General features: G+C 43.1%; 1 protein-coding gene across 4 annotated transcripts in view; it reads right to left on the bottom strand.

Moving 5' to 3' along the window:
* The window catches only part of LOC147258413 (NT-3 growth factor receptor-like), a 156,954-nt gene that overhangs the window by 48,657 nt on the left and 80,737 nt on the right, over positions 1–27,560 (bottom strand). For all 4 annotated transcript variants that reach the window (XM_086208289.1, XM_086208288.1, XM_086208287.1 and 1 more), the window contains 5 exons: positions 26,628–26,740; positions 25,374–25,557; positions 22,422–22,445; positions 21,811–21,857; positions 17,931–18,033 (listed from right to left, as the gene is read on the bottom strand). In XM_086208289.1, coding sequence (XP_086064415.1) covers positions 17,931–18,033; positions 21,811–21,857; positions 22,422–22,445; positions 25,374–25,557; positions 26,628–26,740 — 471 coding nt within the window. The remainder of the gene's footprint in view (positions 1–17,930; positions 18,034–21,810; positions 21,858–22,421; positions 22,446–25,373; positions 25,558–26,627; positions 26,741–27,560) is intronic.

Genomic DNA, 27,560 nt, shown 5'->3' on the forward strand with positions numbered 1-27,560 from the left:
CACGGGTCACCCAGTTTCTTGGCATGACCCTGGACTCCAAAGCAGCATCAATCTCCCTGACCACACAGTGGAGAGAGGCCATAAGGGCTTGCCTGCGCAACTTTCGCCTCACCATAAGGGTGAGTTGTAGGCTCCATCTGATGGGCTTAATGATATGAAGGCATGGCCCCTGAAAGGGCAGAACTTGCCTTCCACACAAAAGTATTCTCTGGTGAAAATCCTATTTTTATCCTATTTCCTATTTTTGTGTTTTTGTTACTCTTGCTCCCAATGCTGAGGCCCAGGAGGCCCTGTTTAACTTTTGTTCAACTCATACTACCTTGCAGTTATCTGAGTTTCTTCAACCCTTCGCGACACCCTTGTGTCTTGCAGGGTTGGTATGCCCAGGTTGGCGTCTTACCCCTGGGCTCAAGGCAGGGAGCACTTGGGTCTAGCAGTGCCATCAGGCCTGGGGGTTTGTAAATAATTGAAATAGTTTATCTATCTATCTATCTATCTATCTATCTATCTATCTATCTATCTATCTATCTATCTATCTATCTGCACTTGTGCTGGTCCACACGGCCTCCTCACGGGGTGTCTTACAGAGGTTCCCCATAATATATGTATATGTAATATGTAATGGGGGGAGAAATAGTCTCGATACAATTGAGCAAAGGAGGGGAATCATGTCACAGATTGGTGCAAAACCAACAGCCTTTTTGAAGCCAAAAGAAGAAGCATTGCTGCATCTTACACATGAAGTCATTGCATCTGTCATAACCCCCCTAATGAGTGTGCAAGTGATGTGAAACAAATGCTGTGGACTTCACACTCACCAGATGTCAATCATGTGAACAGCTATTGGAAGTTTTGACTAGCAGTACACCATCAATGCCTCAAATGAAGGAACATATCTTAAAAAGAATGTCTGTCCTGCTAGAAGAGACACAACAATGAACCACAACAGAAAAAAATCAACATAAAGCTAATAAGCCCAGTTGAAGGGATGTAAAAGTGTTTTATATTTATTTCATATGTTTTGTTTTGTTGATTCTTTAAAATAAAAACAAACACTATTGAAACACTAATTATTATTTTGTAATGGCACTTGTCAATTGGATTCACAGATGGGATGAGTCAGGCAGTAAATTGAACTTTGTCAGCTGGATAACTGGGTCACACCCCAGTGGAATGACTTGTGGGCTATTAGTACTAGGACCTGCTATTAAACTATCAGGTTCCAGGAAAGACAAGAGCAAGCATGGGTGACTGAAGCATATTGGAGTGAGAAAGCAGTTAACACTAGGTGTAGTGATACACTAATCTCGCAATACAATATGATACACGATATTCGGCTCACGATACAATATATATCACGATATTCAACTCACGATACAATTCGATATACTTAAATCCTTCTCTGAAAGATTTTAAAGGGACAAAGTGATTTTGGTGACATCATGTGAGTATTCCACTGACTTGGATTTAATTAATTGAACTGAAAGCATCAATTACACAATATATGGCTCTGACTGGCAGCTTGCAAATGCTGGACAAAATGAATCAAAGATGTGGTGAGAAAATTTGTTTCATTTTTTTTAAACTGAGTGCAAATTGTAGCTTACAAGCTTTTGAAAAGTAAAGTGAACAGTGGAGAATTTAAGTGCATCCAGTGACCTTCTTTGGCAGCTTCTTAGCTTGATACTGAACACATGAGGTAGCTAATAGCCAGTCTAATCACCAGGTTAACTAAAAATAAACCATGGCAGCCAATAATACAATGAATCTTCTCCTCTTAGGTGTCAATTTCAACTCTAATTACTAGCAGAATTGTCAAGTAATAAGTATGTGTATATTTGTGTCTAAAAAAATGCCCCTCTCTCCCTTGTAGGGTGGTTCTGTGTCATCCGCTAGTTTGGGTCCTCTACCAGAGGCCTTGCAGATGAAGGATTCTTACCTGTTCCTAAGACTGTGGTGTTCTGGACAGAGGTTTCAGGTGTTGTTCTGTTGTGTATGTGAATATGTTGGAGCCACTCTCCCATTTTGGGGGTCACCACCCTGAGTGCTCCTACTACCACAGGGACCACATCAGCCTTGACCTTCCACAACTGTTCTAGCTGTCATTTAACCCCTGGTACTTCCCAACCTTCTTGTGTTCCTTCTTCCTGATGTTGGCGTCAATTGGTATCGCTACATCTCTTCTGCCATATGTCCGGCACTACTATGTCAGGTTGGTTCACCAGTCACTGTATGTTCACTAAGCTCATCACTGCCAGGTAATCATCTATGCATTTCACACTAGACAGCCATATTGTCATGCAGCTGGGGGGAAACATACTGCTGGGAGGAAACACACTTGCAGTTGGTAGAACAGGCTTCTATGTATGTTGGACCAACCAGTGGTTGCATGAACAGCATGCTACTATGTGCTGAAATGTCCAAGGGGTATCTTTGCACAACCTGCACCGAGGGTACTTTCTGGTGTGGTAGACCCTAGCCTCTATCTATCTTTTACTAAGTGCCCACTCTTGTGCTGCTATGAGTAGTGCCACTGTACTCTTTCAGTCCAGCCTCCTCCTGCCACTGGTAGAATTTTGTGATATCAGCCACTTCTTTTATCAAGTAGTGGTACATGCCATACAGGGGCTTGTCTCTCTATGGTAATTCATCCTCCTTGTCGGCATTCTGCTGCCTGAGATATTCGCATAGAGGTTCATCTTTGGGGGCCATCTTTCTGATGTTTCCTTAGTTCTTGGTTGTTTTGTCCTGGACAGTGACTCTGATGCTCACAAGTTCTCTGCCCCCCTCACTCTACTTATTGTAGAGTCTAAGAGTGCTGTGTTTAGGATGAAACCATTCACGCATTGTTAAGTGCTTCCTTGTCTTGGTATCAGTGGCCTCCATCTCCTCTGGCTAGCTTATTTTCCCAGCCGACCTTCTCATGGTTTCCCTCTGCTTGTGTGATCCTAAGTTATGGTACTTATAGTTGTCATTTACATGGTCATGATGGTTGGATGTGATTAACCTTTAAGGACCCATTCACACAAAGTGCGTGACTTTAGACACACAATTTTTGATCTCATATCTGGAATGGTTCATCGGAGCTTGATCACACTCATATCATGTGAAATTACACAGCTGCACCTTTATAATGGTACCTATCACTTATTTTTGCGTTCAAGTATTTGTTAGAAAATAATTTTTTAATTTGGCTGAATTTAATCATAAATAATCATAAAAGATGTGCGTGAATGTGCACTCCTTTTACTCTCATCTAAATAACTCACAAACCTGTCATCAGACAGATATGGCACACATGTATGAAATGGCAGAAACAGAGCTTTACAGTGATATAAGACACATACATGTGCATCAAATGTATCATTTTACAACTAGACTGACAAAAGACATTAAAATAATAAGTTTGCTTATTTGTTTAATCCAGTATTTCACTTGTACCCTTTCAATTGCATTATAGAGAAGAACAACATATCTTACCGACTCCTGGGTTATCATGTTTTCCTCTATGACAGACTATGTCCATAATCCAGTTTTGATCACTGCCAATTCTTACAGGGTGTCCAGTATGAGCATGACATTGCATCCTTTTCTGAATGATAGGAACATTTTGCTTCTCAAAACCTTCTCCAAACTTTCTCCAAGTAAACAAAAGAGCACAGGCACACACATTCTATGGACAGATGCTTCTGTACATGCACATTTAAAGTAGACTCCATGTGTGTTAGGGTAAGGGTTACTGCATGGATGCTACTTTAAATGTGCATGTGCAGTTCTGTTCAGGTCAGGTCACGATAGGTCAGTGTTGGACACTTAAAAGACGTGCTTGGCAGAGCAGTGTACAATGTGAGGGAAAAAATACCACCAAAGAAATACACTGCAGCTTAAGTGGCACAGGCGGCACAGTGGTGCAGTGGTTAGCACTGTCGCCTCACAGCAAGAAGGTCCCGGGTTCAAGTCCTGGCTCGGGCATGGGATCTTTCTGTGTGGAGTTTGCATGTTCTCCCCGTGCCTGCGTGGGTTTTCTCTGGCTTCTTCCCACCGTCCAAAGACATGCAATTGGGGACTCAGCTAATTGGATACTCTAAATTGACTGTTGGTATGAATGGGAGTGTGAATGGTAGTCTGTCTATATATGTTGGCCCTGCGATGGACCACCTTGGCCATGACCTGTCCAGGGCGTACCCCACCTCTCGCCTGTAGCTGCTGGGATAGGCTCCAGCCCCCCTTGCGACCCTTAACAGGAATAAGTGGAAGAAAATGAATGGATGGATTGATGAAGTGACACAACTCATCTATGAAGATGCCACTCAAACTTTGGTCCCAGTTATCTGGATAATGGCTCAGGCTTTAGAGTGGATTGACTGATGATGAGGAGATGATTTTTCATGGAATGGATCTAACTCAAGATTTATATAGGCTGTAATTATTTTCGACATAATAATATTTGCTACAAAATAATATGTTGATATAATAACTATAGGGACACCATAGGGAATCCTGAAAATCCCTTTTGATGAATATAGTATCGTATACAGTTGCTCCTCCTGGAACCGTCACCTTATCGTGGTGGAGGAGTTTGAGTGCCCTAGTGACCTTAGGAGCTATGCTGTCGGACTCCTGGTAGCCGGGCCTTAGTTCATGGAGTCTGGCCAGGCCTAGCCTGAAAGGGATACATGGATTCGTCCTCCCGTGGACCCACCACCCATAGGAGGAACCAAAAGGGTCCGGTGCTATGTGGTTCGGGCAGCAGTCCAAGGCGGGGGCCATGGCTGTCTGATCCCCAGGCATAGATGATGGTTTTTGGGACATGGAACGTTACCTCTCTGGTGGGGAAGGAGCCGGAGCTGGTGGAAGAGGTTGAGCTTTACTGGCTAGATATAGTTGACCTCACCTCAACACATGGCTCTGGGTCCAGAACCCTAGTCCTTGAAAGGGGTTGGACTTCACTGGAGTTGCTCCAGGTGAGAGGCGGAGGGCAGGGGTGGGCTTTTTGCTAGCCCCAAGGCTCTCTGCCTGTACGTTGGGGTTCACCCCAGTGGACAAAAGGATTGCTTCCCTGAACCTTCAGGTCAGGGAATGGGTCCTGACTGTTGTCTGTGTTTATGCGCCGAACAGCAGTTCAGAGTATCCACCCTTCTTGGAGCTGGATGGTGCCCAGACTGGGGACTCCATTGTCCTACTAGGGGACTTCAATGCTCACATGGGCAATGACAGTGTGACCTGGAGGGGTGTGATTGGGAGAAATGGCAGGCCCGACCTGAACCCGAGTGGTGTTCAGTTATTGGACTTCTGTGCAGTCAGTCGCACTTTGTCCATAACTAAAACCATGTTTGAACATAAGGATGCCCACCATTGCATGTGGCACCAGGACATCCTAGGTCATAGGTCTGTGATCGATTTTATAGTCATCTGACCTGTGACTGCATGTCTGAACACTCGGGGGAAGAGTGGAGCTGAGCTGTTAACTGATAACCATCTGGTGGTGAGTTGGATCAGGTGGCAGGGGAAGATCACCTGGCAGGCCCAAACGAGTCGTGAGGATTTGCTGGGAACGCCTGGTGGAAGAACCTGTAACAATGATCTTCAACTTCCACCTCCCACCACAGCTTTGACCACATCCCAGGGGCAGTGGGGGACATTGCGTCTGAATGGGCCATGTTCCGCTCAGCCATTGTTGAGGCGGCTGTTATGAACTGTAGCTGTAAGGCTGCTGGGGACGGATGCTGCAGTAATCCCCGAACCCACTGGTGGACAGCGGAAGTGAGGGGAGCTGTCAGGCTGAAGAGGGATTAAAGAGCATGGTTGGCCTGTGGGTCTCCAGAGGCAGCCGACTGGTACCGGCAGGCCAAGCGGTGTGCAGCCATGGCAGTCACCAAGGCAAAAAAACTCGGGCGAAGAGTTTGGTGAGGCCATGGAGAATGACTATAGGTCGGCTCTGAAAAGTTTCTGTCAAACTGTCCATCGCCTTAGGGGGTGAAGGCGGCAACTTGCCAACACTGTTTACAGTGGGGATTGGAGGCTGCTGATGTCAACTGAGGAGATAATTTGGCGGTGGCAGAAATACTTTCAGGAACTCCTCAACCCCACCAACACATATTCCATGGAGGAGCCAGTGTTTGTGGAGTGTTTCTTTGGGGGAGGGGCATCCAATCTCTGGGGCAGAGGTTGCCGAGGCAGTTAAGCTACTCTGCGGTGGCAGAGCTCCAGGGATGGATGAGATCCGCCCTGGGTATCTCAAGGCTCTGGCTGTTGTGGGGCTGTCTTGGTTGACATGTGTCTGCAACATTGCATGGACATAGGGGGCGGTGCCTTTGGAGTGGCAGACCGGGGTGGTGGTCCCCATCTTTAAGAAAGGGGACCAGAGGGTGTGTTCCATCTATCTGGGGATCACACTCCTCAGCCTCCCTGGAAAGGTCTACGCCAAGGTACTGGAGAGGAGGGTTCAGGGCGATAGTTGAACCTCAGATTGAGGTTAGGGTACTGGAGGGGGCATGTGCCTCCTTTTCCCATACTCTCTTGACATATTGTTCAGCACTGGGCATGTCTGCTTTGATGTTATTACCATGCCACTGAGAGTATACTCTCGATAGTTAGGCGGAGAACATTCTATTTTTTTCCCCCTGGCTTGTACCAAATCATCTCTAGGATCACTGCTGATGTGGTGTATAGCAGCTTAATAGTTGCAGTTATGGTCCTCATGGTGACAGTCAGTTGTGCTGCACTATCTATCGATCAATCACAATCAATAGATAGATAGATAGATAGCTAGATAGATAGATAGATAATCACAGTTCACAACACACTCAGGTTGGTCCAACATAAAACTGAGATGACTAGATAATGCCTGCTTGTGTGTGTGTGTGTGTGTGTGTGTTTGTGTGTGTGTGTGTGTGAGTGCATGCGTGCCTGTGTGTGTGTGTGTGTGTGTGTGTGTGTGTATGTGTATAAGCCCTGAGGAAGCTTTTTTTGGTTTTGTTTTTGATTTTAATAAAACACAAGGGCAGATGGTGGTATGATCTAGCTGGGGCAGAGAGAAAGAGTGACTAGTGAGATCAAACTAGGGCACATTCAACTTCTTTCACTTCTCTTCTCCCACTTATGTTGAGGAGATTCTCAGGAGACAATGGAGTGTGAATGTCAAATTAAGTTGCCAATCATTCAGCCTCCCTGTGTTTGAATGTACTGCATCCACAAATTAAGTATTCTCATCAAAATTAAGTTATTCACATATATTTCCATAGTAGTTGTTTTTGAAAATACTGAATGTCCAAAGTTGACTGACTCAGCTCTATCACATTTATACTAGCTTTGAAAATTTGCGCAGCTCAGAGATGCTCCCAAGTGCTCTTACACTCATATTTTGCTCCACTGCTGGGGACTTCAAGCTATGAAAGTATCTCATGACAATCTCTCTTTCCATAGAAAGTAGATGATGCACAAGAATTTTTCCCAGTGATACCAGAACAAGCAAAAGAATACCTCACACACAGATTAACTCCTGTGTCCTCAGAGGGTCTCTCTAACTGACAGGTGATGAAGCGCTTCAAATAGGTGACATGTTTCTATGATAACAATATCGCAACAGCCAGGGGCAGATGACACTACCTACTCTGACTCAGAAAGGGAATATTTGTGATTAGTCACGGGTACTTATACTTTTTCTCTCTTTCTTTAGTCAGTCCGTCGCCAGTGAAAGCATTGAAAATAATGGTTATGAAAATAATTCTTCTTTCTGATGGTCTGAAACTGGACATTTAAAATGCGTGTTAAGACTGTAATCTGACTTAAATTAAACTACTGTAAATTGATCATTTTGTAACATTCTGAATTAATGTGATTTGGGATCAGTTTACTCAGGCATAAGTCAAGAGTTACAAATGTAACTATAGTTCTGTCCTACTTCTGCTGGACCTGTCTGCTGCCTTTGACACGGTGAACCATCAGATTCTCCTCTCCACACTCTCTGAGCTCGGCATATCTGGTTCTGCCTTGTTGTGGTTCAAGTCCTACCTCACAGGAAGATCCTTCAGAGTGTCATGGCGAGGAAAGGTGTCTAGGTCACATGGCCTATCGACTGGGGTTCCTCAGGGGTCAGTGCTTGGTCCCCTTCTCTTCTCTCTGTACACCACCTCACTTGGTGCAGTGATCCGCTCCCATGGCTTCTCCTACCACTGTTATGCTGACGACACTCAGCTTTTCCTCTCTTTTCCACCTGATGACAGAACGGTCTCAGATTGTATATCAGCGTGTCTGGCTGATATCTCCACATGGATGAAGGAACGCCACCTTCAACTGAATCTCTCTAAGACTGAACTTATGGTCTTTCCAGCTTGTCCATCTGTTCAGCCTCAGGTCAGTGTCCAACTTGACTCGAGTCTACTTGTGCCCACAAACTCAGCCAGAAACCTGGGTGTCATGATTGATGACCAGCTACCCTTTAAGGTTCATGTGGCCTCAGTTTCTATGCCCTCTACAACATCAGGAAGATCAGACCACACACAGACCAACAGACCACACAGCTTCTGGTTCAGGCTCTTGTCATCTCACGCATTGCCTACTGCAACTCTCTTCTGGCAGGCCTCCCTGCATGCTCATTCAAGCCTCTGCAGATGATCCAGAATGCAGCAGTATGTCTGGTCTTCAACCAGCCCAAAAGGGCACATGTCATCCCGCTGCTGGTTTCTCTTCACTGGCTTCCAGTGGCAGCCAGGATCAAATTCAAGGCTTACTTCTCTTGGCTTACAAAACAATCACAAGAACGGCTCCAGCCTACCTGGAATCCCTGATCCAGGTCTACTCTCCTTCTCGCCCACTATGCTCTGCATGCAAAAAACGCCTGGTGCTTCCAGCCCAGCGCTGCTCCAAATCTCTAGCCAGACTCTTCTCTTCTGTTGTTCCCAAATGGTGGAATGAACTACCGAACTCTGTGCGTTCTGCTGAGTCCCTCTCTACTTTTAAGAGACAATTAAAGACTCAATTGTTCAGAGAACACCTAGGCACTTAACCTGACTCTTCTCCTCTTTGTCCTGTGGGGTAGAATAAGTCAGAGGGTCCAAGACCCAGCACTTAGTGATTATGTAGCACTAACTTTGTTGCGTGATGTTGTATGTTTGTCAAAAAAAAAAAGGAGGGGGGGCGACACTTCTTCTGCCACTGGATGGCAATACCTGTGACCAAATCACAACCGAAGCACTTTTGCGCTTTCTATGGGTTTTTCCTTATGTCTGAACTCTTGCTTGTGTTGTACGTCGCTTTGGACAAAAGCGTCTGCTGAATGATATTGTAGAATTGTAGAATTTTAGTTCTATGAATCCTGAATGACCACCAGAGGGCAGTTCTTAAAGCACTGAATATTCCCTTTGTGCATGCGCAGTCTGAGTATGTATGCCAACAATATCACCTATGACCCCCAGATGACCCGGAGAGGCAATATCTTTCGGTGTCATCAGGGCTTCTGTTCCTACAGAGTCTTCTCGTGGCAACACGAGGATTCCGAGTGACAGAACGCCATTGGGGATTCATAGAACCGTTTTTACATTCATAACTCTTTCTCAATTTCATCCCTGCTGACCGCCAGAGGACGGTGCTTAAAGCACTGAATGACCAATACCAGCAGAGTCACGAGGAATCCCAAGGACACACCTCACTGAACAGACTCAGAGGACTCCAGTAGGAGGATCACACCCAAAGGATGGGGAGTGGCTACATTCACCCTGTAGAAACTTGTAAAAGTGGTTGGAAATGCCCATGAAGCAGCGACACATATTGCCTCCAGGGGCACTCATCTCAGGGCAGCCCATGAAGTCAAAACACTCCTGATGGAATGGCACCTCACATCAGATGGTGGGGGGTGGTTATTCACCTCGTACACATGTCGTATGACATCCACGATCCAGTGGGAGAGACGCGGTTTTGAGAGAGCACAACCAGTATTAGGGCCACCATGGCACAGAAAGAGTTGGTCTGATTGCCAGATGCTTGTGGTAGCTGCAACATATACTGACAGAGCCCACACAGGGCACAACAATTCTGGTCTGTCCCCTCCTACTCCTGGCAAAGGGTCAAACAAGTCTCACAGGCAGGTTGAGATGTGAACCAGACAGCACCAGCGAGAAAAGTCGCATTCCACCACAGTGTGAGCCCTGAGCTACCCGAAGTCCATCTCAGACACAAGGCACGAACTGACAGAGCGTGTAACTCGCTAGCAGGCTTCACCAAGATAATTGCTAGCAGTCTTACATGGCACCCACTTGAGCTCTGCCTGCTCCAAAGGTTCAAAGGGGGGTTGGCATAAAGCGTTCCGCACCACTGGCAGATCCCATGCTGGAGCTTGTGGAACTGTAGGAATCAAATTAATAGATAGATCAGAAGAACTAGTCTGAGGAAGCATTTTGTGAATCACATAAGTTTCTGTGGCCATCCCCCACCAAGGAACAAAAGGACAAACAGTGATGGAGACAGGATGAAGGGGGGGGAGTTGAGAAGCAAATGTTAAACAGGTGTTACAGTCGTTGCTTTGATGGGGAAACCATTTGCCTTTTCTTTGTTGTTGAATGGTATAAAGGTTGGGACATTGTAAAGATCGGCAGAGAACATTCAGCAAGAGTCTTCTCTCCATGCTGCATGTATTAAAGAGACTTGATTCATCACACCGAGTATGTAATTCTTCAGAGAATTAGCAACTCTAAACTGATCTGCAAGGAGAATTTCCCTGACAGAACTCGGGGGGGTAGCCTACGTGCCCCCCTCAGGGAGAATGCCACCAGGCTATGACTTCCCACTGTGCCATTATAAATGCTGCTGTGTTGACAAGATATTGCCACTACATATACCTTTAGCATAAAGGCAGTCCGGCCCCCCTCCAAGAGGGACTGTGGAAACTCAAGAATAATGGGCAGAGAGCAGTGCACTGGATCCTCACCGCGGCTTGCACACCATGCCAACAACAGCTTCCACCTGTTGCCATACTGCAACTAGGTGGATGACACTGTGGCATTCAGGATAGTCTGCCTGACATGATCAATACACCCACACAGCAGTGGCTCGGGCCCTCCAGCAACCAGACCCACAATTGCAGGTGTTGAGGATTGGGATGCCAGATCTGCCCTCTCAGTTGAGATAGAAGGTCTTTCCTGCCAGGGAGGTGCCATGGTGTGACGCAACAGAGCAGAGAAAACCACATGGTGGCCAGAAGGGGGCCATCGGTAGCATCCTGTGACCCTCCTGAAGTACCCTTTGAAGTACTGACCAAATCAAAGGGAGTGTCAGAAAAGCATACAGCAGACCCTCTGGCCAAGGGTGAGCCAATGCATCCAGACCCAGAGGGCTGGTCGACTCTGTGAGCGAAAACCAGAGGGCCAGTAAGTAAATTCTTCCAAAAAAGATCTACTCCTGGCATGCCGAAGACATCACAGATTGTGTGCACCACATCTGGGTGGAGACGCTACTCCCCGGTGGTGGCTTCTGGCGGGAGAGGAGGTCTGCAAGCTAATTCTGTTTTCCTGATACTTACCTTGCCCACAGGCTGCTCAGACGGGGGGCTGCCCATGTCAGGAGGTCCTGGGACACGTGCAGCAGCCGCGCAGACTTGGTACCACTGTGATGGTTGACATGGAAGACGGTCAAGGTGTTGTCTGACCGCACAAGCACATGCTGTCCAATAAGTGTGTAACTCCCTCAAACATTCCTGTGAGGGGGGAACAGCAAAAGTGGGGCCCGTCTGCACCTGAAGAAGGTGCTCTCAGATACTGTTTCAGCCTGCGGTGGTGTGTCCAGCTGCAGGTGCTCCAAGGCCATACATACCAGGGCCTGCATGGAGCTGTCCCCTGCCTCACTCAGAGAGCTCTGAGCCGAAGACAGGGTGCCAGGGTCTGAGGTATGAGAGGCCCTGTCCCCCTCATCGTCTTGGAAATGAGAGGCTGAAGCTGCCAGAGAGAGAACATCATCTTCTGGATCCAACATGGGCATAGTGGGAGTGGATTACCTTGCAGCCTCCAAAGGAGCATCGGAGTGACCAGCTTGAAAGAGGGACCCCATCTCAGCCAACTCCGCAGACAATCGATCTACCTCAGAAGAAAGCCTCTGTCCTGATTTCACCTTCTTCCTGGAGGGTGCAGCAGCAGCAGCAGACTCAACCCTGCATTTTTAACGCACAGAATAAGCTGGAGGCAGCTGACTTGAGGAAAGGGGGAGACCCCCACCTACCACCTGTGCCAATCTAGCAGCCCTCAGCACATGTGGCATGTAGCTGCAATTCATGCATGGACTGTCAGATATTGCCTCCCTCAGATGATCATGACCGAGACATGCCAGACAGAGGTCATGACCATGACCGGCTTGCAGAGGTGCCCCACAGCCAACACAGCAATGGCAACCATCCATAGCAGCAAATGATACTTAGCAGAAAAATACTTCAAACTGAAGGAAGGGGGGGCAACGCCGCATACTCAGGAGAGATCAGAGGGCTCAGTGGAAGGTTATCGCCAACAGCACTCAAATAAGCCCATGAAAGAAGATATTTGGTGAACACAAGGGCGAATAAAACTCGTGTCAGCCAAGTGTGAGCACAAACACTGAGGCAGGTGTACACACCATCAGGTGGGAGAGAGGGCGTGAACACTGCCTTCACCACAAGCTGGGGAAGGGAGAATGTCTCTGCAGGAGTTAAATAAGAAATCAAGTAATGTTATCAATTCTGGCTGAAGCAATCAAAGTTAACACAAAACTATCCAAAACACCGCCACAACACAGGGAGCAGGGAGCGCAACATTACCTTTACCGTCAGTGACTGCAACCTTCACAGCGGTAAGTAAAGAGGCTTTAGCAAACACCACCGCTAATTAAAACAAGCAAATTAAAGCTAAATGAAAATAGTAGTCAATGGGGAAAGGCAACTTCTGGACCTTTGCCTGAACACAACTTACTTCCAGTACAGAGGGAAGTTTTTCAGGCAAAAACACGGCTGTGCCATGGGTTCTCCCGTATCTCCTATCGTGGCCAACCTATACATGGAAGAGGTGAAACAGAGGGCCCTGACTTCCTTCAGTGGACCCTCCCCCACCCACTGGTTCCGATACGTTGATGACACCTGGGTGAAGATCAAGGTTCAGGAGGTACAACCGTTTACAGCACACTTCAACTCGGTAGACGACAACATCAAGTTCACCAGAGAGGATGTGAAAGAAAACCATCTGCCCTTTTTTGGACTGCGACGTCTACGCTCAAGAGGACAGGAGCCTGAGGGTGGATGTGTACAGGAAACCCACCCACACTGACCAATACTTGCTTTTTGACTCTCACCATCCTCTGGAGCACAAGTTAGGTGTCATCAGGACGCTGCAACACCGAGCGGAGACCATCCCCACCAGCGTCCAAGGCCGGAAAAAAGAACAGCAGCATCTGAAAAGAGCACTTAAAACTTGTGGCTTCCCAGACTGGACCTTTGTAAAATCCTCTTCCAGGTCCAGAAAGGAGGAGAGCTCCAGGAGGAGGGAAGATGAAGAAGTCAGGAGAAAAAACATAGTGATCCCCTATGTGGCAGGGGTTTCTGAGAAATTAAGGAGAATCTATAACAAGCACCGCATCCCTGTGTCTTTTAAACCAGACAACACTCTGAGACAAAGACTGGTTCACCCCAAAGATCCCACCCCTCACAGCAAGAAAAGCAATCTGGTATACGCTGTCAGATGCAGTGAGGCCTGCACGGATCTCTACATAGGGGAAACCAAACAGCCCCTCAACAAGCGCATGGCCCAACATAGAAGAGCCAACTCTGGAGGACAGGACTCAGCGGTTTTCCTCCACCTCAAGGAGGAAAGCCACTCCTTCCAGGACGACCATGTCCAAATCCTCGACAGAGAGGACAGATGGTTTGAAAGAGGAGTTAAAGAAGCCATCCACGTCAGGATAGAGAAACCATCTTTGAACAGAGGAGGTGGACTGCGACATTTCCTTTCACCTATTTACAACCAAGTCCTTTCAAAGCTTCCCCAAAGAGCTCAGCTGAAAGACCCATGTGGAACGGCTGCTGCCAGCACAGCCCATTGGCATCTGAGTGGTCGGTGAAACTCCCTAACGACCACCCCTGAAACTCCCTGACATCGCACAACGACTGTCGTTTGGGGAAGCCAGGTGAGTCTCGGGAGGGTCGTTTCCACACTCCCACATAGGTTTATAAGCTGGAGTTTCCACACTCTTCACTAGAACTGAAGAAGCCTCTCGGATGAGAGGTGAAACGTCTTTGAGATAAACTTACGTCCAGTTGACCAGATTTTACTTCGCTTCGGTCATACTTTATGTTTATGTGGATGTCTTTGTGGATGTCAACCCTAGCTCCCCTCCTCTATTCCAGTTTCATTAATTTCATCTTGCAGATAAACAAGTGAGAATACAAATACTTACTTTTGGACTGATGACACCAACAAACATTTCTCACATGATAAAAACTTGTGTTACAGATGGATGTAAAAACATGAAAAAGAATGGATCATTCACTTTTGAAAGGAAATACTGTAACCTGATGTGTGACATCATGCAGATCCACCTCAGCTCCAGAAGATAGATACTATGATGTCAATAAAGCCTCAAAGGGACAGACCTCTCTCTGTTCTCTCTGGACATTCATTGACTATTGGATGTTAAAGCAGATTGTAGTGTGATAAAGATGACAATATTCTTTCGGGAAGGAAAAACAGATGTCATTTCCTCCTGAAGCAGAGAAACTGAGCATATGAAGGAGAGGATTTATGGAGACTTAATAGAATCAGTGTATTGCTGAGGTCTGTGTCCTCTAAACATGCCCATTCACAATGCATCAACACACTCCCTCTCTGTGTGTACACTCAGTCAAATCCTAGTATGTGTGTGTGTGTGTGTGTGTGTGTGTGTGTGTGTGTGTGTGTGTGTGTGTGTGTGTGTGTGTGTGTGTGTGTGTGTGCATGTGTCTTTGTGTCACCCTTTGGGCAGTAATATGGGTTGGCAGTAAGGTGGCGCAAAATGAACAGATGGGTGTAATCAACAGATAGTTGCTACAGTGTTTGTACCCTGAAGGTTTAGACTTGCTACCAGTCACTTGCTGTGAAAGAAAATCTCTAACAAGAATTTATCATATTCGCATTGTATCATTTATTTTAACTTCATACCAACAATATAGATGAGCCACTATAATACAATAGTTCCACTAGAAAGCACTTTTGGTAAACCATTAACTGGCCAAACAGTCACCAAGGTTCATGCTCCAAATTCAGCATAAAGACATTTGTTTGTTTTTTGATGCAATGAAGACAATAATCAAAAATTTAAAATTCAATTCAATTTCATCTCTGTCTCAGGAGCTGTTTGAATCAGTTTAAAAGGAGCAACAACAACAACAACAACAACAACAACAAAAACAAAACATATCCTGTATGTCATTATCTGTGATCAATTTGGATGTTTGAAGATGATGCACTGCTCTGTTTTCCATTTTGACTTTGACTTTTGACTATAACTTTATTCTTATATGAAGAGATATTTCTAGTCAGTTACAATTGATTATATTCATTGCATTGTTGCCCAGTAAATATTTAACAACAATTTCAAGTAAATAAGTAATTATAGTCAATTACTTATTTAATTCTAAGATACTTGTTCTTGACTGGCATATTTTAGTGTTCTGTTGCTCACTACATAAATTCATGCAGTACTTTACTCTTTGACTTTCGTCTAACAGCCAGAGCTTTTTCTTGCTACAAACGGACTATGCAGATGCTTAGGCCCCCCGGTGAATTATCTACCTAATAATTTATTAGTCAGCCAAGCCTTCTCATATTCCATGAAGAACTTACAAACTTAAAAATAAAATGTTACCAACAAATAATACTAAGCTGCAATTATAGGGAAGCCCTGGTTTGTGTTTTTGGGGAAGTCAATATCAAATCTTAATCTTCAACTCAGAAACCTTCAAGACAAGGATATGGATTCCTTTTGACCTTCAGAAACTAAATACGACAGTATCTTCATCAAAATGGTCAACCTGTCTCCTGGACCCCATTCCAACTAACCTTCTTACATACAGTATATTTAATCCCTTATTTGCACCTTCTCTTAAATTTGACCAGTCTGTCACTGCTATCTAATAATATTCGACAGTCCTTTGAGGCAGAAGCAAAACTACTCTCGATCCAAAGTGTGGGCTAGGGCTGAATGATGTGGAAACAAAAATCTTATTGCTATTTTTCTGAATAATATTGCGATTGAGATTTGATCTGATTTTTTTTCTCTAAATTTCAGCTCACCAGTAACTGTATTACGGCCTGTCCAGGGTGATATTGCAGCTTAGCTGGTCCAGCTACTGACAGACTAACAGTTCATGTAATTTGTGTCAACTGTTTTTAAAGCTGACAAACCCAAAATGGAAACATAATAATAATAATAATAATAATAATAATAATAATAATAATAATAATAATAATAATACATCACGTCAACACCAACACAAGTGCCAGCTCTTTAGAAAAGAGAAATATTACGCCTCCATTGCACATGGAAAAGACAGCAAATTCCCTCCTCTATCCGGCCGCAAATTTGGTGCATTCTGTGTTTAAAAGGGGCTTTTGAGTGAAGGGGCTGGCAAATCTTATCAGACAGAGCATTGCATGGGGTGGGGGCCATCACACTTAAGGTTCTGTCCTGAAGAGACCATGGTGGGAGCTGGTGAGGAGACCTGTGTCATTGGATTGATGTCTCTGGGTGGGGGTTTATGGGTGGAGAAAATCAGTCAGGTACTGATGGGCAAGGGAATGAACAGATTTATATATAAGGATGAGGATTTTGAATGTGAGTCCTGGCTCGGGCACAGGATCTTTCTGTGTGGAGTTTACATGTTCTCCCCGTGCCTGCATGGGTTCTCTCCAGGTACTCCAGCTTCTTCCCACCATCCAAAGACATGCAATTTGGGGACTAGGCTAATTGGATACTCTAAATTGACCGTAGGTATGACTGTGAGTGTGAATGGTTGTCTGTCTATATATGTTGGCCCTGCGATGGACTGGCGACCTGTCCAGGGTGAACCCCGCCTCTCGCTCATAGCTGCTGGGATAGGCTCCAGCCCCCCCGCGACCCTTAACAGGAATAAGCGGAAGAAAATGAATGAATGGATGGATGGACTTTGAATTTGATACAGGATTTGGCAGGAAGTCAGTGGATGACAATGGGTGTGATGAGAGAGGGTTGGTGCATGAGAGAACCCTGGTAGCTGTGTTCTCAAGGACTCCATTCATTTTAAAGTAGTATACATACCCTCACAAGCTTTGAATAGGGACTGAAAAAATGAGATCATTGATAAATGGAGCTGAATGAGTTTTCCGCTACTATCACCTGGTCATGACTCCAGACATATGGTTCTATCTCCAGGTTCTATTAATGAAGCCCAGACATGAAAAGTAAAATCTGCCAGCTATTACAGACCTCAACTACAGCTGTGGCTTCTTTGTTCTCCAGTGACTCACCATCACTACTAGAGCAACAACCAGATTACATAAACACCAATTTCAGAAGATCAACTAGAAAGGATCTTCAATCCAGCTCTAAAATATGACCTTGCAATGATGCAAGCATGGGTCATCAACATATAATCAGTTCAAATCTGATAAAAGCAACATCAAATTCCAGTCAACTCAAATTCTCAAAACCCAGACCAACCAGTTGGAGACACGGACAAGTGAAGACAAAAGGACAGAAAATAGAGGAAACAGTTAGCCTCTGCTTCACAGACAGAAAATGTTATACCTTCTTAATCATCACTGGCATCTTCTCTCCAGTATAAATCCATGTTCACATACCCAAAGTCAGGGCTGAAGTCATTGACAACATTCTTTCTTCTTTTATGTATTCAATCATGCTGTCACAAAGATGGAGCAGGTAGATTGGATGATATTCTGAAATCCTACCTTTCATGCCAAACTTGGAACGTCGTCCATACTTGTTGATCAGGAGGAAGAGAACCACAAGCATCACACAGGCAAACCCTGCCAACCCGACTGCTATGGAGACCTGGAGGGTAAATAGGCAACACAAAAGATAAACGATGTTATTGAACTCATGGATTAGGAAGTACTGCCCATGGCAACTTCTTTGAGGACTGAAGAAGGGATATATTTTTCCCCATGTTCGGGCTGCAGGGAGTTTAGAGCAGCGTCATTCTTCGACTACATCATCACCATCAGGCCTCTTTTTTCAAATGACAACTCTGTGTTTGATGTTTACAAATCCCAAGTATAACTGGTCACCTTTACATGAAAAACAATATTTTGATTTGGTTTTGAGGTGTTATGTTCACACAACTATCATAAGTTACAACAACCCAGACAGAAGGATGGGCCAAGTTAATTATAAATTAAACAATTTTTTTCAATGGCAGTTTATGAAAAAAAAACAAGGAATTCAGTTGTTTAACATTTTAAAGATACACAATATGATAACTATCAATGTGCATTAAACTTTGAAATGTTCAATCACTGTTGGGGCATGATACTGAGAATGTAGGTGTAGGTTATTAGGTGTACTGTAGCTTATTTTTCTTACAAGTATTATTTTCCTAGCTGATTATCATATTTGGTGCTGTACTGAGTGACTATTGTACTTCATCAGGCGACATAGTGACACTATTGTATGCAAAGCACTTGGAGCTGCTTTCTCGGTATGACAGATTCAATATTAGATAAAGATGAACATTCATACTAAGTAATTCAAGTCCAGAAAGTTTTCTGTTTACTGCTAACTGTTTACATGCCTGTGAACAACTTAGACATGATTTGACTTTGACAGATATTATAGTTGTCCTTCAAGGCTTGAATTTTCCTTTGATGTCTAAGGGAAAAACACAGACCACGCATCTGCTTCTATGTTACTGAACGGTACTGTAATTGTGGAAATATGCACTCCTGATATAGAGTTACCATTAATTTTAATAGTTAGTATAGTTTTTCAAAGAGTTTAAGGAGATGCAACCTAATTTTGTCTGATCCTAGAGGGAGTGGCCCTGTGAATGTGTCAGGGGCTTATTGAGAGACTGACTGCCTGACACTCACTGTTCATATGTATTAGTTAAGTAATCAATTCACACATCTTTTCAACACAATATTCTCCACTGGCTTGTCCTCCTTCTACTGTGCTCCAGCTATACCCATCATAGCATAAGTGCACAACATGTCATTAATATGTATGTTTAAGTATCAAAATATATATTTTTATTTAAGCTCCACCCTCCAATGAACAGACAGTAATGATAACAAATGTAATGCACAAATAATGATGTCCATTAAGTTAAACAGGTCTCGGTCAATGATCCAGTGTCATATGCATGGGTTTCAAATTCATGCTCCCCCAGGATTGTTGTTTTTCATCACTGCTTTTCATTTTGTGCACTGACAGCTGCAGGTCTCCTAAAACGGGCAGCTCGCTGGTTAAAATCTTAGATGACACTGCACTACAGTTATGCTGTGACAACCTCCTTGATTGCATTGAATCAAAAAAACCAAAGGATGCAAGTAGACCCAGAAAAAGCAGCACTGACTGTTCCCCTGTCATTGTTTTGTAAGAGTGTGAATCAGTTGTTTGTAGACTATAGAACAGAATTGGCTTTTAGGTATACATAATGTGGGCTGCACAGTGGTGCAGTGGTTAGCACTGTGGCCTCACAGCAAGAAGGTTCCAGGTTCGAGTCCTGGCTCGGGCACAGGATCTTTCTGTGTGGAGTTTGCATGTTCTCCCTGTGCCTGCGTGGGTTCTCTCTGGGTACTCCAGCTTCCTCCCACCGTCCAAAGACGTGCAATTTGGGGACTAGGCTGATTGATACTCTAAATTGACCATAGGTATGAATGTGAGTGTGACTGGTTGTTCATCTCTGTATGTTGGCCCTGCAATGGACTGGTGACCTGTCCAGGGTGAACCCCGCCTCTCGCCCGTAGATGCTGGGATAGGCTCCAGCCCCCCTGTGACCCTTATAAGCAGAAGTCGACGAATAAGCAGAAGACGACGATGGATACATAATGTTTTCTGAGTCTGATTGACTCATCCTGATTCTGATATCAAACTTAGAATGATTAGCATGTTAGCAGACACAGACCATATCTCTGGTTCTAATGCATCAATTAAAAAAACAATCTGTCAGCCATAAATCTAAATATCTGTTACAGGACTCTACTTTTTGTAGAAAGGGTGCTTTTGAACTCCTCAACTAAAGGCAGGTGCGTGGAGGAGAAAGTTTTAAATTTGGGTGAGGAAACCCCCCCCCCCCCCCCACTGTCACACACAGTAGATTAATATCTTAATATTAATATTTTTTGGTCTCTGTTCTTGGAGCCCAATTTAAGTGGAACAGATTTATGCTCACCATAAGACCTAAAACACACTGGATGTGCACATGCATTTAACATTAGTATAGACAGTGGTTACTGCAAACAATACAATCAACTGGGGCAGACACACCCATTATTTTGGTTGTGTCAGCCATGACTTTTATTTCAGATCAATATTTTTGCACAGATTATCACAGCTTTTTTCCTCTGTTCTTACAATTACAGTCCCATATTGAAAGTAATTCTTTGATTAAAAATGATTCAGATGAAACCCTCATTATATCAGAGGCAACAGAGCAAAGATTTTAGATCAATTGGAGAGATGCCTAAAATGATCAATATAGATCAATCAAGAAAGCTGATTATGTCAGTGAAGAATACACTCAGCCTGACTCTAGTACATACAAAATGTGTAATATTACATTTAATATCGAGTTCACAGCAGGAATGTGAATATGAATGAAGAATCAACTGAAACTGTTGATATATTCCTTCTCCAGGGACATTTGCTCCTCTGGATCAACTGAATAAAAACCTTGTCAGTTATTCGTATTGTAGTAAAATATAGCCTTTAGCATCAATCATTTTTCTGCTGCTTTCCTTTTCATATTTTACCAACACATGACAGAACACACAAATACTCTTAACTTGAAGATGAATACAGACATGTTCAAAGATTTAAAAAAAATGTATTCTTGTCACAATCACTTGTCTCATCCCTCATATGTCTGTCTCACAGCTATCTTTTCCAATTGCAAGAAAAGATCAACTCAGTTACATCCGTAACCATTTCTCAGGCTCATTAGCTGTCGAGGGATTTCAGCGGAGAGAAGGAAGCCTGGGATTAAAATAACTTCTCAAACTTTTTGAGGCTGATTCTGGTACTTGGTCTTATTCTTTGTCAAAGAGTAGGAAGCAATTTACTCTTTATACTCATGGTACACAATTATTTCTGTGTGACACACAGGGCATGAGTTGAAACATTCCTAACTAGTTCTTAAAGTTAGTACAGTTTAAGCACATGACAAGTCCTCATCATGTGGTCATGTTGTGCTGTTTCTGTTTTACCATTATTATTCATATAGTATCAGTAGTATTATACTTACATATAGTCGTATATTTATTATAATATTTAATTGATAGGTAGATTCGTTTTAAGAAGTTTAAAAATCTATATAATTTGCTTGTTCAAATTTAAATTCCATGCCCCATTCAGCGGTAATTGTGGGTGCAGATGCTAGAAGGAAGTCTTAGATGAGTTCAGAAAATGTATAAATTTCACACAAGAAGGTGGAATAAAACTTCAATTCATTTTGATTAAAAAAAAAAAACCCAAAAACCTTTGCACATGACTTTTTCAAGAAAATTGTTTTTCAGCCTGTGCTAAATTGTGTCTTTGAGTGATCAGGGAAGAAAGAAAAGGTGAAATCACAGCCAAACAGCAGACATTTTGAAAATGTGCATCACTCACCCCAAATGTATCTTCTTCTGGTTTATGAGTTTCTACAGTCGGGGTAACTTGAAGGGAAAAAAAAACAGACATGTTAAATGGGTTACAGTCCTGCTGTTGCCACAGTGGAACCATGACATCACAAATACTGAACGTAAATCTCTTAACTACAATTAGTCACATTCATAATTATAAACTTAAAACAAACAACATTGGGAAGGAGCCAGATGAACCTTAACTTACACTGTCAACCTAACCGAGAACAGTATATGAAACTAGTCCCCCCCCCCCCCCAACCCTTAGCAGGATGTATACCTTTTAAGTATGAAGCTAATGTTGTGATGCATAAACAGGAGTGTGATTTAGCTGGGGTCTGCAGGTGGTGCTGTATTAAGTCTACTTCAAATTTTTTTGAATAGAAATACCCAAACATGAATTGTGAGATTCACTTCAATGAATTTTCATCCAGTAATTTTCAGCAGCCATACTGATTTCTTATGGAATAAAGCTGCTCTATGACTTAATGCACACAAATGCAGACAAATCTAATTCAAGACGGGTTAAAAATAGTAGTGCCATGGACAATCAATTACTCACACCAGTGAAAACAATGAAAATGAAAATGCACTCACCATAATCATAGTCTGTGTCAATATCTGTGAAAAGAAATTGGGGAAAATAAAAGGGGATCATTTCACAGATTCTATGGACAAGGTTAAGAAGAGTAGATGAAATATCAAGAACCACAGAAAAAGCTGAGAAGAAATTTAACATGACATAGTCAGATTAGAAACAAACCTTGAAAGTAATGTGTGTGAAGACAAAACACCTGAAATAAACCTGTTGGCAAGATCTTACCTCTTGACCTCCATCTTATTTATACTTTGACTTAATATATGTTTTATGACATGCACATCTTCAGACACTCTCATAGTCAAAGTATTGTTAATGAGGCTGAGGTCACATACAGGAAGAACATGGGGATTTTGACAAAGCTACATCATCCTAGATGACTGTCCCAGAGTCCAGATGCCTAAAAATATACTTATGTAGAGAAGGATGCAGCTGCATATCCTTAGTGGTCCTGAGTCTCTAACGATCCTCTGAACATGTGATGTTCAAAGTAATGATGTAAACTGAGAAAAAAACATCAGTGACATCATTGATGATGAAAAAAAATAACTTTAGTATTTCTCACATGTAGTCAAATCCAAATAATGACAATGTATGTACAGTAGCTACAGCTCTGACATTTTAAGAGATGTACATCTGTTTTTTTTTTGTGAAAGTCATGCAAAAGTAAATAAATCAGGAACCCATTCTTTTACAAACTGACAATGTACAGTAAAGAGTTCAAAGTAATTAACTACAACTATTCCAGTTACTGTAACTTAATATTTTAGAGCCTACCTTAGCATAAAATAATTTTTTTTTGCTTTATATTAATTTAGCCTGACATTACTAGTCCGAATAACATCTGACACATTTAATCAGGTAAGAAACATGTAAATTGGGTAAGAAGTTGTAAATTTGCAAATTGTTAAAAGCAGCCAAATTAAATCAATGCTGATTGGGTAGGTCTCCTGGCCAAAGTCAGGTCTGTCAACATTTGTTCTCGTTCATTAACAAATGAGTCCTTTACATGCCTCTTGAGGACAGTTGACTACTTCAAAGTGAGTTGAAAAGAGAGGTAGATGATTATGTTCAAAATAACAGCGGAGCATTTAAAACACAAGTAAAATTCAAAATCCATTGATGTGTACTTTGGTAAATATGTATCCTTTTCACAGCTTTTTTAACAGTGGGACTTTGCGCTAGCTTCTTGCCGATTGAGCTGCCTCACACAGGCATCTTCTAATTGTCACAATGCCCACGGGTAACTTCAGACCATCTTTAATCACCCTGAAGCCAATCATTGGCTGAGTCTTTGCCATTCTGGCTATTCTTTGATCCATTCTAATGGTAGTCTTCTGCTTTCTTCCATGTCTTTCTGGTTTTGGGTTCCATTTCATAGCATTGGAGATCATTTTTGCGAAGCAGCCTATCATTTTCTGCACCTCTTTATATATATATTATTTTTTCTCCAATCAAGATTTCAAAGAGAAATACATGAACAACATGTGCCGGCCTTATCTTTAAATATGGGCCACCAGTTTTTTCACAGAAGGAGTGACCTTATTAATTGAACTCCACACCGCTATTACTTTGAACACAACAACTATCCATTAATTATTCAGTTACATAGACTCAGGAGCATGCATATCACAAATGTTGGGTCTGTTGGTTGTCAAAGATTCTACTACACCTACTTGTAAATTGTTTACCATGTAGTAATATAATTTCTACCAAAAACAGTGATTGATCTGGTTCATCATGCTGGACTGCTATTATTTTGAACACAGTTGTATGCATGTATGTATGTAGGTATGGATGTATGTAAATATTTGTGTTTTATGCATTGCTATTTGCTCTAAAGGAGTGAAATATGAGTCAGAAGAATCGGTAGAAAGGTACATATAAAGTTTTCAAATGTCAGGATTAGTAGTGCAACGGATCATCATTGATGGGTGATCTGCACGGATCTCCCTCCACAATTCGGCATGCACGTGGTCCATGGATTGGTTGATGGAAATAAATAAATAAATAAAGATTTGTGTTCACGTGGAGCTGGAGGAGGGCACCACCGGTTCAGTCCAAACAAGAAAAGCAAGGCAGCACAGCATTCATGGCTAGCGGAGGAGGAGAGGAGCTTGAAAAATCACTCACCGCGTTTATAAGTCGCATGTTTTGGCTTCCCTGTTAAATACAATGATGATGGAAGAAGGGTGGTGGACAAAACAATCGTGGTATGTAGGCATTGTGGCACGAGCAAGCCATATAAGAGTGAAAATACATCCAGCATGGCTACCCATTTGAAGCGACATCATCCTGCTGTGTCAGTGACAGGACAAAAGATGAATGCTGCCCAACAACCACTAATCACCGCGGCATTTAAACAGCCTTTAGCGGCAGGATCCGACCGAGCTAAAGAGATAACAAACGCTATTGGAGTGTTTATAGCTGCAGAAATGAGGCCATTGTCCTTTGCGCAAAACAAATGCTTTAAACATACACCTTATATTGCACTTTTATTTGTTTTTATATTATTCAAAATTTTATTTAAGCATTGGATTGACATCTCAAGTTAAATGTTTGTATTTAATGAGCAGAAAAATGTTGCACTAAGCATTTCACAAATTAAATGGAGAGCAAAGTTATTTGTCTTGTCTTTTTCCTTTTTTCCTGCTGATCTGAAAAATTATCCGATCCATTACTCAAAACCATGACACAAGCTGAACCGTGCGTTTTTTTTATCTGTTGCACCACTAGTCAGGATGCATATGGCTAAGTTCCTGTGAGGTCAAAAAAACATTCTCCCTTGATATGTATATGTATGTATACAGTATATGAGCAATTATTAATAGACTGACATCAAGTTATTCAAACTATAGTTTTTTTATAGTATTTTCCAGTTGAGTGTGACTTTAACCACATATCACACTGTCCCACAAACACCCAACATGCCCCTCATGTTGGCAGCCTACCTTCGAAAGGCTTGTCAAGGAAGTGGCCATACACTGTGCTACTGGCAACTCCAAGGTAGTTGGTGGCCTCTAGAGTGTAGTTGCCATTGTTGTGATGCGTTGGGTTTTTGAATGTAAGGCAACCCTCGATGTAGTCCTGGTAAATATCCATATCAGGTCGCACATACTCAGTGTGGGAAATCTCCTGTATCAAATGTAGAAGTGGACATGAACAGTGGCATCATGAAATGCTCCCCTGATTGAGGAATGATTTAAGGTTGTCAAGCAATAACACCTTTTGAACCTGCTGAATGTTACATCATTCAGCTGTCAATGAATAATTCATGAACACAACTGTGATTTATGACCATCTGGAAGTTGAGGACATTTCATGCCAGCCCATTCCCCCTTACTGGAGGGACATTATGTCATATTTCCAGTAAACTCATTCCATCATTGACCTTCAGCCACATTGAGTGTAAAACTTGATTTTAATGTCAAAACCAACAAAGGCCTCTCTAACTTGAATGCAGGAACTCCCTCAAGACCACTTGACTAATTCCCACTCAGGGTGAAAACTGCTGCCCTTCCGAGTTTTGGCCCCCTTGGTTCCTTGAATAGCCGAACTAAAAGACATCATCAAATCATTCTCAGGAGCTGAATGTCTTGTCTCAGTCTAACTGGGACACAAGTGAGAAGGTGGATATAGATTTTAGTCTTTCAGAACTGCACATGCCAAGCAGGGCCTACAGCCAATAGAGGCAACCTCCCTTGACATTTGCACTGGCTTGAGTGTCAGCATGATTTATATTTCTTCATTTTCTCTGAGAGCCAGTATCTTTTGAAGCAAGCAAAGGGGGCCAGCACTGGTGGAGCCTATTGGCCAGTGTGGGCATAAAAATGAAGTTCAAGTGCAGGCAAATTTATGGTAATTAGCTATGATGTGGCCACCAGCAACCACTTGGAATTTAGAAATGTTTTGCTCCCAAGAATGAAAGAACACAACCATGTAATGTCATCTAGTTCTGGGTCAGTGTTGTTGGCATTACTTCCTGTTAAGTTACTAAATCTCACAAGATGAAACACAAACCAAAATCCCTTTTTGAAATGTACACACATAAAACATGAAATCATCATGTCATCATGAAATGATAGAGGGCTTAATTTCTTGTGGTTTCTTGTGGTATTAATGCTGTATTTGCATTGTAGAAAGTTAAATGCGTGCAGTGAAGTCATCAAGTTGACTGTGAACATCCCACTGACAGATAAAACCACCTTGTCTTTGTAGAACCATCGTAAAGTCGGGTGGGGAGAACCTCGAACAGTGAACTCTATGCAGGTGTCATGGCGACGCTCTGGCTCCTTCAGCTTCACAATAGATGGGGGAACTGAAGAGTCAACAAGAAAGAACAGGAGAGTAATGTTCACACAGGAAGACATAAAAGCTTTTTAACTTGTTATATAGCTTTGTTCAAGTACAGAAGAGGACATGCTCTAAAAGGGTTTAAAGTGTACGTACAGTTAAAACTTTGCATCTATTGGTAACTACATATCAGAGTGGGAAAAAATTTCATGTGGTGACTTCAAAGGCACCATTCTTCTGTTTAACCCCTTCATGCTTCCACTAGCTCAGATTATGGATAGAAACATAATAAATCACCATGACTATGCAGATGACAAACAAATCTACATAACCATATTGCCACAGGATCATGCTGCTATACAAACACTGAGTAGGACTCAGACCTAACCTCACCTTAAAACACACACACACACACACACACACACACACACACACACACACACACACACACACACACACACACACAAACACAACACACACACACACAAACACACACACACACACACACACACACACACACATATGTATCTTCAGGATGGATGGATCTTCCACTTATTCCTGTTAAGGGTCGCGGGGAGGCTGAAGCCTATCCCATTACAGGTGAGAGGCGGGGTTCACCCTGGACAGGTCGCCAGTCCATCGCAGGGCCAACATATAGAGACAAACTACGATTCACACTCACATTCATCCCTTCAGTCAATTCAGAGTGTCCAAACAGCCTAGTCCCCAATTGCATGTCTTTGGTTGGTGGGAAGAAGCCAGACTACCCAGAGAGAACCCACCCAGGCACAGGGAGAACATGGAGACTACACACAGAAAGATCCTGTAAACTGTACCTGGAACCT

The sequence above is a fragment of the Aulostomus chinensis genome, chromosome 7, assembly GCF_037954235.1.
Source record: "Aulostomus chinensis isolate RoL2024-O1b breed Wild chromosome 7, RoL_Achi_v1.0, whole genome shotgun sequence".
NCBI lineage: Eukaryota > Metazoa > Chordata > Actinopteri > Syngnathiformes > Aulostomidae > Aulostomus > Aulostomus chinensis.